This window comes from Aotus nancymaae, unplaced genomic scaffold (genome assembly GCF_030222135.1).
Source record: "Aotus nancymaae isolate 86718 unplaced genomic scaffold, 86718_ANA_hifiasm-v0.15.2.pri h1tg000018l, whole genome shotgun sequence".
In the NCBI taxonomy this organism is placed as follows: domain Eukaryota; kingdom Metazoa; phylum Chordata; class Mammalia; order Primates; family Aotidae; genus Aotus; species Aotus nancymaae.
The window spans coordinates 2,313,775-2,326,493 of NW_026988430.1; the positions used below are offsets into that span (position 1 = coordinate 2,313,775).

At 35.3% G+C, this 12,719-nt stretch overlaps 1 protein-coding gene across 2 annotated transcripts in view; it reads left to right on the forward strand.

Annotated features, from left to right (window-relative positions):
- SPATA22 (spermatogenesis associated 22) overlaps positions 1-12,719 on the forward strand; it is a 67,543-nt gene that overhangs the window by 43,990 nt on the left and 10,834 nt on the right. Inside the window, exons 2-5 of one of the 2 annotated variants that reach the window (XM_064378016.1) lie at positions 379-489; positions 2,204-2,332; positions 4,529-4,589; positions 4,718-4,813. In XM_064378016.1, the coding sequence (XP_064234086.1) occupies positions 447-489; positions 2,204-2,332; positions 4,529-4,589; positions 4,718-4,813 (329 nt within the window). In that variant the 5' untranslated portion in view covers positions 379-446. The remainder of the gene's footprint in view (positions 1-378; positions 490-2,203; positions 2,333-4,528; positions 4,590-4,717; positions 4,814-12,719) is intronic. The other variant, XM_064378017.1, reaches the window with a different exon arrangement.

Sequence of the window (12,719 nt, forward strand, 5' to 3'; positions counted from 1 at the left end):
CCCAGTGGCTAAATACTGTGTTTCCTTCCTAGTCTTGGAAGCATATATATTTGCCAATGCTGTCGTCCATTTTCCTCTTTGTAGTTCTGGTTCAGAATTCTCTTTGTGGGTGCTGGATTCTAAAATAAATTACATATACTGTGTGAAAAAATCTGCATATGTTTCGGAAGCAAGGTTACAGTTGCTATAGTCATAACTTAATTTGAACGGGGTTGGAGAAGTGGATTATGTTGTAAACTCTTGGAAAGCAAGGGACTCCCTAAAGTATTTACATGATCGGGTTTGAAAGTGGTTTAAAACCATAATTTCAGTAATTACTGGGCTGAGGATTTGGTTTTGTGGTGAGACAATATGCGTTATAAATTTCTTTCTTTGCAGGTTTAGTGGGACAACGTCATAAATTTGGAATGCTGAAGGGAAAATTGTAGATTTTGATACTGAAGGAAATGAAGCGAAGTCTAAATGAAAATTCAGCTCGAAGTACAGCAGGTATTGAACAAATTTTATTTTACAATTTTCTATATATCATATAAAGCTTGTATAGTTTATAGATGTAACGTTTTGGAAATAACTTTAAAATAGATTGAATGGTTAGTCTAGCCTCTTTACTTTTTAGGCCCAAGGAAGTAAAATAACTTACTCAAGACAAAACATTTAGTGGTAGATATGGGAGTAAGATCAAAGTTCTTGGATTTATTCTGGTGTTTTTTCCTACAAATTCGACGTGCTTGAGTTATTCTATGCTTTTAAAGTGGAAGCAAAGAAATAGATCTGTTTTTGTTTGTATTTGTGACTGACTTGCTAAAAATATTTTCAGAAGCACTTCTGTCTTTTTAATAGCTTCTCCTATCACTTTTGCTTTCCCAATTTATTAGTATAAAGACAGAGGACAAGGATGATGAGAACTAGGGGAATGATGATGCATAATGAAGATAATAGTAACTGTTATTTATGGTGGATTAACTATATTCAAGACATTAATTATATATATTTATTTAATCCTTACACCAATCCTCTGAGATAGGTTATTATAAACATTTCTGTTGTTCAGATGAGAAAACCAAGGCTGAAAGAGGTTAAGTAAGTAATCTATGACATAGCAGAATCAGCATTTGAACCTAGGAATCTGACTCTTAGTCCATGCTCTTAATCATTATGCTGTCAGTATATGTCATATTGGCACAAAATGTTTAGGGAAATTGCCCAAGGTCATACTCTGAAGTTGTAATTCAAACCTACTTTGAAGTCATAATTCGGAACCAGGCAGTTTGATGCCAGAGCCCATAATTCTCCCAGCCTTCAATCAGAGAGTTTTCAGAGAGTCTGTATTTGCCTATAATACAATTGATGACCAGTTAGAGAATGGTACAGTGGCAAGATATCTGAACTGATATTTAAGAATCTTGGTCCTGTCTAGATTCTTCTACTGACTTGCTTTACAGCAATGCACAAGTATTTTGAACTTCTTTCCCCTTCGAGTTCCCTAAGTTTTAAAGTTTATATTTTGTGACTTTTAGTCTGACTTGAGATCCTAGATCTGCTATCTGAAGGAATTGGTAGTAGTATTTATTCTGATTTGGACCGAATATTATTACTCTCTAAGGCATTCTCAAAATGATCCACAAAGAAATATAATTACAGACACCTGGGGTACTTCTTAAAATTGCACAGTTTTGAGTTCCAGGCTAACTCTGTTGAAATAAAATCTGTGAGAGTGGAGTCTAGGAACCTGCATATTAAGCATTCCAGATGAATCTTAGTCCAATGAAGCTTTGAGAACCAAGGCCCAAAAGGATATGGCACTGTTGTTCAAAGCATGGTTCAGAGCTTGGTTCTTCCTCACCTCCATTGTACTCCAAAGGTCCCCTGCAGTGGATATGGTAATAGGCAAGCACAGGACATGGATAAGGAAGACAAAAAGTGGATTTGGAAAGGTTGGGGGATGAGGGAGGAGATGGGAATTAATTCCATATGCGAGGAATTAAAACAGTGTTAGGGTAGAATAAGAAAAGGTTTTTGAAGAGACAAATGAGGCTATTCAGGATCTTAAAAAGAATGTAAAAATCCAAAGATATAGAGATGTAGAAGTATATTAGCATATAGAAGTAGACAAATTTAAAATGTATATTATATGCTAGTTATTTTACAACTAGATCTGCTTATGTGTCTGTTATGTACTAATTTATTGGTATATTCAATTTAGGCTGTTTGCCTGTTCCATTGTTCAATCAGAAAAAGAGGAATCGACAGCCATTAACTTCCAATCCACTTAAAGATGATCCAGGTATCAGTACTCCTTCTGACAATTTTGATTTTCCTCCTCTTCCTGCAGGTAAGAAAATTAGTAAGGTAAAAATTTTCACGAAATACAAACTAGGATTATAGAAAATTGTATTTTCTATTTTATTATAATGAAAACAGAGAGTTTATTTTTTCTTCTTTCCATTATCCACATATAGAAATTGCATGGCTCTTTCTGAACATTCCAGGTCAGGAGTTTGAGTTTCCTTATCTACAAGGGTGGCTTAGCATTTAAATGGAGTATCTTAGATTTGGAACCTTTGTTCTAATAAAGTAGTAACATATATTGTAAAAAATATTTTGTCATTCTCAAAATACATGTGGATATTACAGCTTATACATTTGGTGGTAAAGAATGGAAACACATGAATTGTTTAAGAGTGGGGATGAGTATGCATGGGAACACAGGAGAAATGGAAAAAAAAGATAGATTTTAGGAAGTGCAAATGCCTGGAAATACCTGGTGCCTGGCCGTAGTCTTTTTCTCTTCTTAGGGCATTTTCACCTCATTCATTTGTTGGCTGTTTACTCTGTGGTCTCAGTGTGTCCCTTCCTCCCCAAATTCATACGTTGAAACTTAACTGCTGGTGTGATAGTATTAAGATGTGGGGCCTTTAGGAGGTAATTAAGGCTCTGCCCTCACGAATAAGATTAGTAACTTTATAAAAGGTGTGAGGGAGCTGTTTGATCCTTTCGTCATGTGAGGACACAGTAAAAAGCCTTGACTTCCCAGCCTCCAAAACTGAGAAATAAACGTGTCATATTTATAAATTACCCATCCTAAAGTATTTTTTGTTATAGTAGTTCAAACGGACTAAGACACACCTTCGTCCAGTGGGCTTCTTTATAGCTTCAACTGGCACATGAACTAAGTTGCCCTTGCTGGGAGTTTACATAACCTTTTAGTTCTAGTTCTCAGAGGTCATTGGTAGGCAGTCCTCTGTATCTCATGATGTGTGTCCTCCTGAAGTACTTCAGGCTCTGACCAGGGTTACTATTTGTCAGAAATAGTAATTTTCCTGTATTGGGTAAGAGAGAGGACTACATCAGTGTTTTTGTTTTTTGTTTTTTTTTTAAATTTTTGTCTTGATCCATTAGTTGGGCTGACATATAATTGATCTTTAAAAAGAAGAAATAGAAGAGAATAATGTAGAGTAGAATAGAAAATACAGCTGTGCACTGCATAACAATGTTTTGGTCAGTGATGGACTACCTGTGTGATGGTGGCGCCGTTACAATTATAATGGAGCTGAAAAATTTCTGTCTCCTAGTGACATAGTAGCTGTGATGATGTCATAGCACACTTTATTATTTTTTTATAAATTAGTATAGCCTAAATATATGGTGTGTTTAGTCTACAGTAGTGTATAGTAATGTCCTAGGCCTTCATATTCACTCACCACTTAATCACTAACTCACCCAGAGCAACTTTAAGTCCTGCAAGCTTCATTTATGGTAAGTGCCCTCTTGAGTGTATTGGTTTTTATCTTTTGTATTATATTTTTACTATATCTTTTCTACGTTTAGCTATGTGTAGATACACAAATACTATTATATTACAGTTGCCTATGGTATTGAGTGAAGTAACATGTTGCACGGTTTGCAGCCTAGGAGCAATAGGCTATAACTACACCCTAGGTGTGTAGCAAGCTATACTCTCCAGGTTTGCGTAAGCACGCTCTCTGATGTTTGCACAACAACAAAATCACCTAACAATGCATTTCTTAGAATGTATCCCTGTCATTAAGTGACACATGACTGTGTCAGTGTATCACACATATTAAGGATAAGATTTGATGGTGAAGTTTTATATTCTTTTTCCTCCTTTCTCTATCTCTCTGTCTCTGTCTCACACACACACCATGTGTATATATGTTCTGAGTTATGATGTATTTCTTTCTGTTGGTGGGATTTAAAAAGTTCAAGAAACATTAGATTAAGTGAAATTTATGTTACAAAGTTCGAGATACTATACTAGAACTGATTGTAGAAAAGATACAGATTAAATTATCTTTGCTTAAAATATAATGGATAAGAAAGACATCTATAAAAATTAATAAGGCAGGCTGTGACAAATTTTCCAACAAAGTACTGTTGAAGAAATTTGTATATGCAAGTTCTTTTCTTCTTCAAGTGTTTAAACCCCCCAAATTAAATAAGTATGAAGTTATTATTTTGAAAAATACTACCTATCTTACTTTTATCTATGTTACTTACATCTTTTGAGATTGGGCCTGGGAAGCTATGAATCCAGAGTTGGTTCCTGTAATAAAAACAACGGACACTGGGTATGTAGAAAAATATAAATCAATGAATGTGTGTCTGTTACTGACGGATGTTATTCTTCTGTGTATATCTTATTTTCTCAATTTGAAAACAAACTATTAATATTTAACAAGATATATTTCCTTGAAAGGCAAATATCACATTCAGTTTCTCGTCCTCTGAGAAGTCAAGATTCTGTCTTTAACTCTATTCAATCAAAATCTGAAAGAAGCCAGAGTGGTTGGAGGTGAGTCTACTTAAAAATTTCTTTGTTCTTCTATTCCTTCTCATTTTCCTGTCTTTCTCTTCATCTTTCCCTCTTCCTTTACTTCTTCATTTCTTAAATAAAATTACATTTAGAAAATTTCTATAAATAGTAACTATGGCGGTATTAATCATGTTTTATAAAAGAACTTAAGAACATGCATGGAAAACTTAAAAAATATGTAAATTTGACAGTGATTATGCTTCAAAAGATTCTTAATGTGATAATGAAATTTCTGGCAATATATATTGCCATGAATTTATGATTTTGCTTATGGGTTATTAATGATTTAATTGACAATAGATAGGAATCATATCTTAGTATTGGTTATATTTAGGAATTGAGAACCAGTTAGAGTGCTCATTCTTATCCTGTAAGACAGTCAGCTTCAAGGTAAACAGAATGGAAGAAGAAAGAAAAATGGAGGCTTAGATGCATATGCATCTGCAACAGTAGGGGCTCAAGGAGTGAATAAGATGGTCGAAAGATGGTGAGGGTTCTTGCCATAAGGACCAAAGTTTAATATTTAAATAGCATGAAAAAATTGATAGAAAAAGAACATGGATTTTTTTTGGTTGGACTTTAATAGCCTTGGATAAATGGCAATATTGAAGGAAATAATTTTGGAAACAAAGTACTGGGAAAACACCACCAAATACATATATCAGTCATTGTTAAGTGCTTCGATATATTATTTCAGTAATCCCTACAACAACCATATGAAGTTAATACTATCTTATTTTTATTAGATAAAGATACTGTATTTTTTTAAAGGAGGAACTTTTTATATAGTTGTTAATAAATACATTGAAATAATATCTTTATTTCATGCCTGTAATCCCAGCACTTTGGGAGGCCGAGGTGGGTGGATTACAAGGTCAAGAGATTGAGACCATCCTGGCCAGCATGGTGAAACCCTGTCTCTACTGAAAATATAAAAATTAGCTGGGTGTGGTGGCGCACACCTGTAGTCCTAACTAATCGGGAGGCTGAGGCAGGAGAATCACTTGAACTGGGGAGGTGGAGGTTGCAGTGAGCCATGATAGTGCCACTGCACTCCAGCCAGCGTGACAGAGTGAGGCTCTGTCTCAAAAAAAAAAAAAAAAGTTTTGATTTTATTATTTATGCTAGTTTCCCCAGGACCAGTCCATTAGTTTCTTCACAACAAGGCCTTAAAACGGCCTGTTCAGTGGTTTGGGATGGTTCTTAGAGACATTGTTCCAACTTCAGGTGCTAGAAGAAAATCCATTTTCACAAGCTTTAGACAGAAAACTAGGTAAAAGATTTTAATCTGGACAGGTAGCCAGTATTGGATATTACAGTTTGAATTAATACATGATCTGTCAGACTGTTGGAATACAACAGAAAATCCAGGAACAGAGAACATTTAAAAATCCATACAGGCAGTTGGTAATCTGTTGAAGATCTTTTGAACCAGTTAAAGGTCTAATCCTCAGGTTTAAAGACCAGGTAGTGTCGCCAGATTTAGCAAATAAAAATAAAGGATTCCCAGTTAAATTTGAATTTCAGGTAATCAATAATTTTTTAGTATGTGTTACAGCCAGTATTTGGGATATTGTTATATCAAAAATTTGTTGCTTATTTGAAATTCGAATTTAACTGGGCATCTTGTATTTTTTTCTGGCAGCCTAGTCTAGACTTCCTTGGGACATGGAGTTTTCAAGAACAAAGTACACTCCTATGTTAGACACATTGTCAATATAGATTTCATTCACCAGAATTAGGATATGGGCAATTAGTAAGATTAGTAAAGATGGGCTTCTTTGCCAAAGCTCCTACAATTGGCTTTAGACACTGAGGAGACATTGAGCTTGCACTTACTTAGTAGTTAAGAAATCTCAGTTGAGGAATTGAGGTGATATGAGGACTTTCAAAATTTAAAATTTTTTAATCTTTTTTTTTTGAGACTGGATCTCACCCTGTTGCTCAGGCTGCCATGCAGTGGCATGATCATAGCTCATGGCAACCTTGAACTCCTGGGCTTAAGCAATCCTCCCACCTCAGCCTCCTGAGTAGCTGGGACTGACTATAGGTGTGCACCACCATGCCTGGCTAATTTTTAAATTTTTAGTAGACATGAGGTCTCGCTGTGTTCCCCAGGTTGGGAACTCCTGGTCTCAAGTGATTCCCTCAGTTCAGCCTCCCACAGTGCTGGGATTACAGGCATACACTATTGTGCTCAGTGAGATGAAGGCTTTAGAAGCTGAGAACTGAACACAAACTGGCAAACGGGTTCAGGTAAATGCATAAATTTTAAAGGAATATTGGGATATTGTTTATTTCTAAAAATAACTTATTATTCATTATAAAAATAATAGAATAATTCTAGAAAAAAGGTAAAAAGAAAATTATTCATAGTTGCACAGATCCGTAGTTAACCATTTATTTATTTTTCAACAGAAAAAACAAGCCATTTCACCTTTTTTGAGTCTTACATCTTTATCCATGGGGAAAAAGTTGAACTAGATGATATCTAAGGTTCCTTCAGTGCTCATTATATATTGTGGATAAAACATACAGTTTTGATGTATTTATGTAAGTTTGTGCTGTCTTGTCTATCACCACCAAGAAAACCATTGATTAAGGATTTTACAAAAACACAAATATATTTAACGTGTTTGTATGTGGTGGAATACTTAGAATGCCTATTGCACTGATTCACCCAGTATTGTTTTCTTATTACACAGCATATCTTTCAACCATTCTTGTTACACAGATCTATTGTAAAAGTTTAATAATTTAAAATGGTATATAACTTATCAGTAATTCATAAAAGGAGGTGGCAGACCCCCAGTACCCATATAACTAAATTTTTAATCTTTTAAATCTCCTTCAACTTGCTCAAGATGGCCAAAGATATTTTGCCTCTGGAACACTCTCTTGACACTCTCATCCTTGTTATAGTTCTGACTGCAATTGAATATTTATTGTACTTCTATTATGTTAAAAAATTTTAATTAGGGCCGAGCGCGGTGGCTGACACTTGTAATCCCAGCACTTTGGGAGGCCGAGGTGGGCAGATGGCTTGAGGTTGAGAGTTTGAGACCAGCCTGGCCAACATGGTGAAACCCCGTCTCTACCAAAAGATAGAAAAATTAGCCAGGCGTGGTGGCGCGTGCCTGTAATCCCAGCTACTCGGAAGGCTGAGGCAGGAGAATCACTGGAACCTGGGAGGTGGAGTTTGCAGTGAGCTGAAATCCTGCCACTGCTCTCTAGCCTGGGAGACAGAGTGAGATCCTGTTTCAAAAAAAGTTGTTTTTTTTTTTTAAATTAAAACTATATGTATTTAAGTTGTACAACCTGATATTTTAATATGCATATACATAGTGACCTGATTATTTCAGTCAAGCCAGTTAACATATCCATCTCTTCACATAATTACCATTTTTTCTTGTAGTGTGAACACTTAAGATCTACTCCCTAAGCAAATCTCATCTGTATAGCACAGTATTATTAACTGTAGTCCTCATGCTATACATTAGATCTCTAGATTTTATTCATCCTGTATAACTTTGTACCCTTTGACTGACATCATCTTATTTCTCTCACCTCTTCACCCCTGGAAACCATTATTCTACTGTCTACTTCTGTGAGTCTGATTTGTAAAGATCTCACATATAAGTAAGCACGTACAGTATTTTTATTTCTGTCTCTGACTTATTTCACTTAGCATACATCCTCTAGGTTCATCCATGTTGTCACAAATGGCAGGATTTTCTTCCTTTTAATGTCTAAATAGTATTCTGTTATCTCTTTATGACATATTTTTTAGTCCATTTATCTGTCACTTAGATTGTTTATATATCTTGGATTTTTTTTTTTTCTTGAGGTGAAGTTTCGCTCTTGTCGCCCTGGCAATGGCGACAAGACAATGTAAGTGCAATGGTGTGATCTTGGCTCACCGCAACCTCCACCTCCCAGGTTCAAGTGATTCTTCTACCTCAGCCTCCTGAGTAGCTGGGATTATAGGCATGCACCGCTATGCCCATCTAATTTTGTATTTTTAGTAGAGATAGGGTTTCACCATGTTGGCCAGTGTTTTATACTTTTTAGTGTATAGCCCTTTCTCCATGTTGGCTATTTATTCCTAAGTATTTTATTCTTTTTGATGTTATTGTGGTGGGATCATTCTCTTAGTTTTCTTTTGGGATATCTATTATTGATGTAAAGAAATGCTCCTGATGTTTGTATGTTAATTTTGTATCCTGCAACTTTACTAAATTTGTTTTTTTAGTTCTAACAGTTTTTTGATGGAGTTTTTAGGGTTTTCTACATACAGGATCATGTCATCTGTAAACAGAGACATTTACTTCATCCTTTCCAATTTGCACTCCCTTTTATTTCTTTTTCTTGGCTAATTGATTGGCTAGGACTTTCAAGAAAAGTTGAGAATTCCTTACCTGAAATGTTTGGGATCAGAAATGTTTCAGATTTTTTTGAAGTTTGGAATATTTGCAGAATACCTACCAGTTGAGTATCCGAAATCTGAAAATTCAAAATCTGAAATGCCTCAATGAGCATTTCCATAGAGCCTCATGTTGTTGCTCAAAAACTTTCAAATTTTGGAGGATTTCAAATTTTGGATTTTCAGATTTCCAAATAGAATAGAAGTGGTGAGAGTGGACATCCTTGCCTTGTACTGTATCTTCAAGAAAAAACTTCCAGTTTTTCCCCATTATGATGTTAGCTGTGGGAATTTTGCAAATGACCTTTATTGTGTTGGAGTTTGTTCCTTCTGTGCTTACTGTTTTGAGAGTAAACTAAATGGATGTTGAACTTTGTCAGATGCCTTTTCTGCATCTATTTTTAATTCTGCTACTGCGGTGTATAACATTATTGATTTGTGTATATTAAACCACTGTGCATCCCAGAAATAAATCTCAGTTAATCATGGTGTGTAATTTTTTAAGAAAAGATTTCAACTCTCACTTTAAATATAGGGGATACATGTGCAGATTTGTTACATGTTAATGCTAAGGTTTGAAGTATGGAACCTGTCACCTCACCCATGTAGTGAGCAGAGTACTCGTTAGGTAATTTTTTTGATGTGCTGTTGGATTTGCCTTGCTAACATTTTATTGAGGGTTTTTCCGTCTATGTTTTTTAGTGATATTGGTCTGTAGTTTTCTAGCAGTGTCTTTGTTTGATTTTGATATCAGAGTGATGCTAGCCTCATAAAATGAATTTATAAGTATTCCCTCTTATTTTATGAAAGAATTTAAGAAAAATTGGTATTGATTTCTCTTTGAATGTTTGATAGGATTCACTGTGAAGTCTTCTGGTCCTGGGCTTTTCTTTGTGAGAGGTTTTTGGTTAATTCTGTAATCTTCTTATTGGTCTGTTTAGGCTTTCTACATCTTCTTGATTCAATCTTGGTAGTTTGCATGTTTCTAGGTATTTATCCATTTCTTCTCTGTTATCTAATTTGTTGTCATATAATGTTCGTAATAACCCCTTATGATCTTTTTTTTATTTCTGAGAAATCCATTTTATGTTTCCTCTTTCATTTATTTAAACCTCCTGTTTTCTTTTTTTAGTCTATGTAAGGGGCTGTTGACTTTATCTTTTCAAAAAATAATCTCTTAGTTTTGCCATTTTTTTTTTTTTTTTTTTTTTTTTTTTTGAGGCAGAGTCTCACTCTGTTGGAGGCCGGAGTACAGTGGTGCGATCTTGGCTCACTGCAACCTCCTCCTCCCAGGTTCAAGTGATTCTCCTGCCTCAGCCTCCCGAGTAGGTGGGATTACAGGCACCTACCATCACGCCTGGCTAATTTTTGTATTTTTTAGTGGAGATGAGGTTTCACCATGTTTGCCAGGCTGGTCTCAAACTCCTGACCTCAGGTGATCCACCTGCCTCGGCCTCCCAAATGCTGGGATTACAGCGTGAGCCACCGTGCCCAGCCTAGTTTTACTTTTTTTTTTTTCCTATTCTCTATTTTATTTCTACTCTAGTCATCTTATTTCCTTTATCTGCTTATTTTGGGCTTAGTTTGTTACTCTTTTTCTAATTCCTTTAGGTGTGAAGGTAGGATGTTTATTTGAGATCTTTTTATTTCCCACTTCGGCATTTATTTCTATAAACTTCCCTTAGCACTGCGTTTGCTTTCCCATAAGTTTTGGTATGTTGTGTTTTGTTTCTGTCTCAAGATAATTTAAAATTTTTCTTTTCTTTTTTTTTTTTTTTTTTTTTTTCTTTAAGGCGGAGTTTCGCTCGTTACCCAGGCTGGAGTGCAATGGCGCGATCACGGCTCACCGCAACCTCCGCCTCCTGGGTTCAGGCAATTCTCCTGCCTCAGCCTCCTGAGTAGCTGGGATTACAGGCACGCGCCACCATGCCCAGCTAATGTTTTGTATTAGTAGAGACGGGGTTTCACCATGTTGACCAGAACGGTCTCGATCTCTTGACCTCGTGATCCACCCGTCTCGGCCTCCCAAAGTGCTGGGATTACAGGCTTGAGCCACCGCGCCCGGCCAAAATTTTTCTTTTTTAATTCCCTCTTTGATCAATGGTCGTTCAAGAGTGTGTTGTTATATTTGTGAATTTTTCCATTTTCTAGCTGTTATTCATTTCTAGTTTTATAACCGTTATGGTCAGAAAAGATACTTGGTATGATTTTGATCTTAAATTTGTTAAGTCTGATTTTGTACCTAACATGGGAGGTATCCTGGAGAAAGTTCCATCTGTGCTTGAGAAGAATGTGTAGTCTTCTGCTGTTGGGTGGCAAATTCTATATATGTCTTTTGGGTCCATTTGATCCATAGTGTTATTCAAGGTCACTGTTTATTGATTTTTCTGTCTGGATGATTTATCTATTATTAAAAGTAGAGTATTGAGCTTTCTTCCTATTATTATATTGCTGTCAATTTTTCTTTTAGGTTTGTCAATATTTGCTTTATATACTTAGGAGCTCTGTTATTGGATGTGTATATATTTACAATTTTTATATCTTCCTATTGAATTTACCCATTTTCATTATATAATGACCTTCTTTGTCTTTAGATACAACTTTTAACTTAAAGTCTATTTTGTCTGACATAAACTCAGCCACCCCTGTTTACTTTTGGTTGCCGTTTACATGGAATATCTTTTTCCATCCCTTTATTCTAAGCTTTTATGTGTCTTGTGAATCTAAACTGAGTTGACTGTAGACAGCATATAGTTGGATCTCTAATCCAGTCAAATCCTCTTTATACAGGCATATCTCATTATATTGCACTTTATTGCACTTCACAGATACTGCATTTTTACAAGTTGAAGGTTTGTGGTAACCCTGCATTAAGCAAGTCTGTTGGTGCTATTTTTCCAACAGCATGTGCTCACTTCATGATTCTATGTCACATTTTGGTATTTCTTGCAATATTTCAAACTTTTTCATTCTTATTATATCTGTTATGATCTGTGATCAGTGATCTTTGATATTACTACAAATGTCCCGTTACCAATAGAGAGTTGTAAACCTGAAATAAATTTTTCTAGACCATGAATAATAAAAGTAATTTCTATAACCATGAGAGAGAGGAAAGACAAAGTGTGTTTCTGTTCTCTTTATTGAAAATAAAATTACAAAATTGTTGGGTGTAGTGGTACATGTCTGTAGTGCCAGCTATTCTGGAGGTTGAGGCAGGAGAATCACTTATGCCCATGAGTTTGAGACTGACCTGGGCAACATAATGAGATAATGGATCCAAAAAATATTTTAAAGTTATTGTCATATGAAGAAGTGATCAATGTAGGAAAAACTTCCGATAAAGGGGTATCAGGCAGTTAATTTAATAATAATTCTAATAATATTTTTTTCTGAGTATTGTGATGTTTGTGGTGTTTATAACTTAAATTGTTATAATTGTGCTTTCTTATTATTTTATAC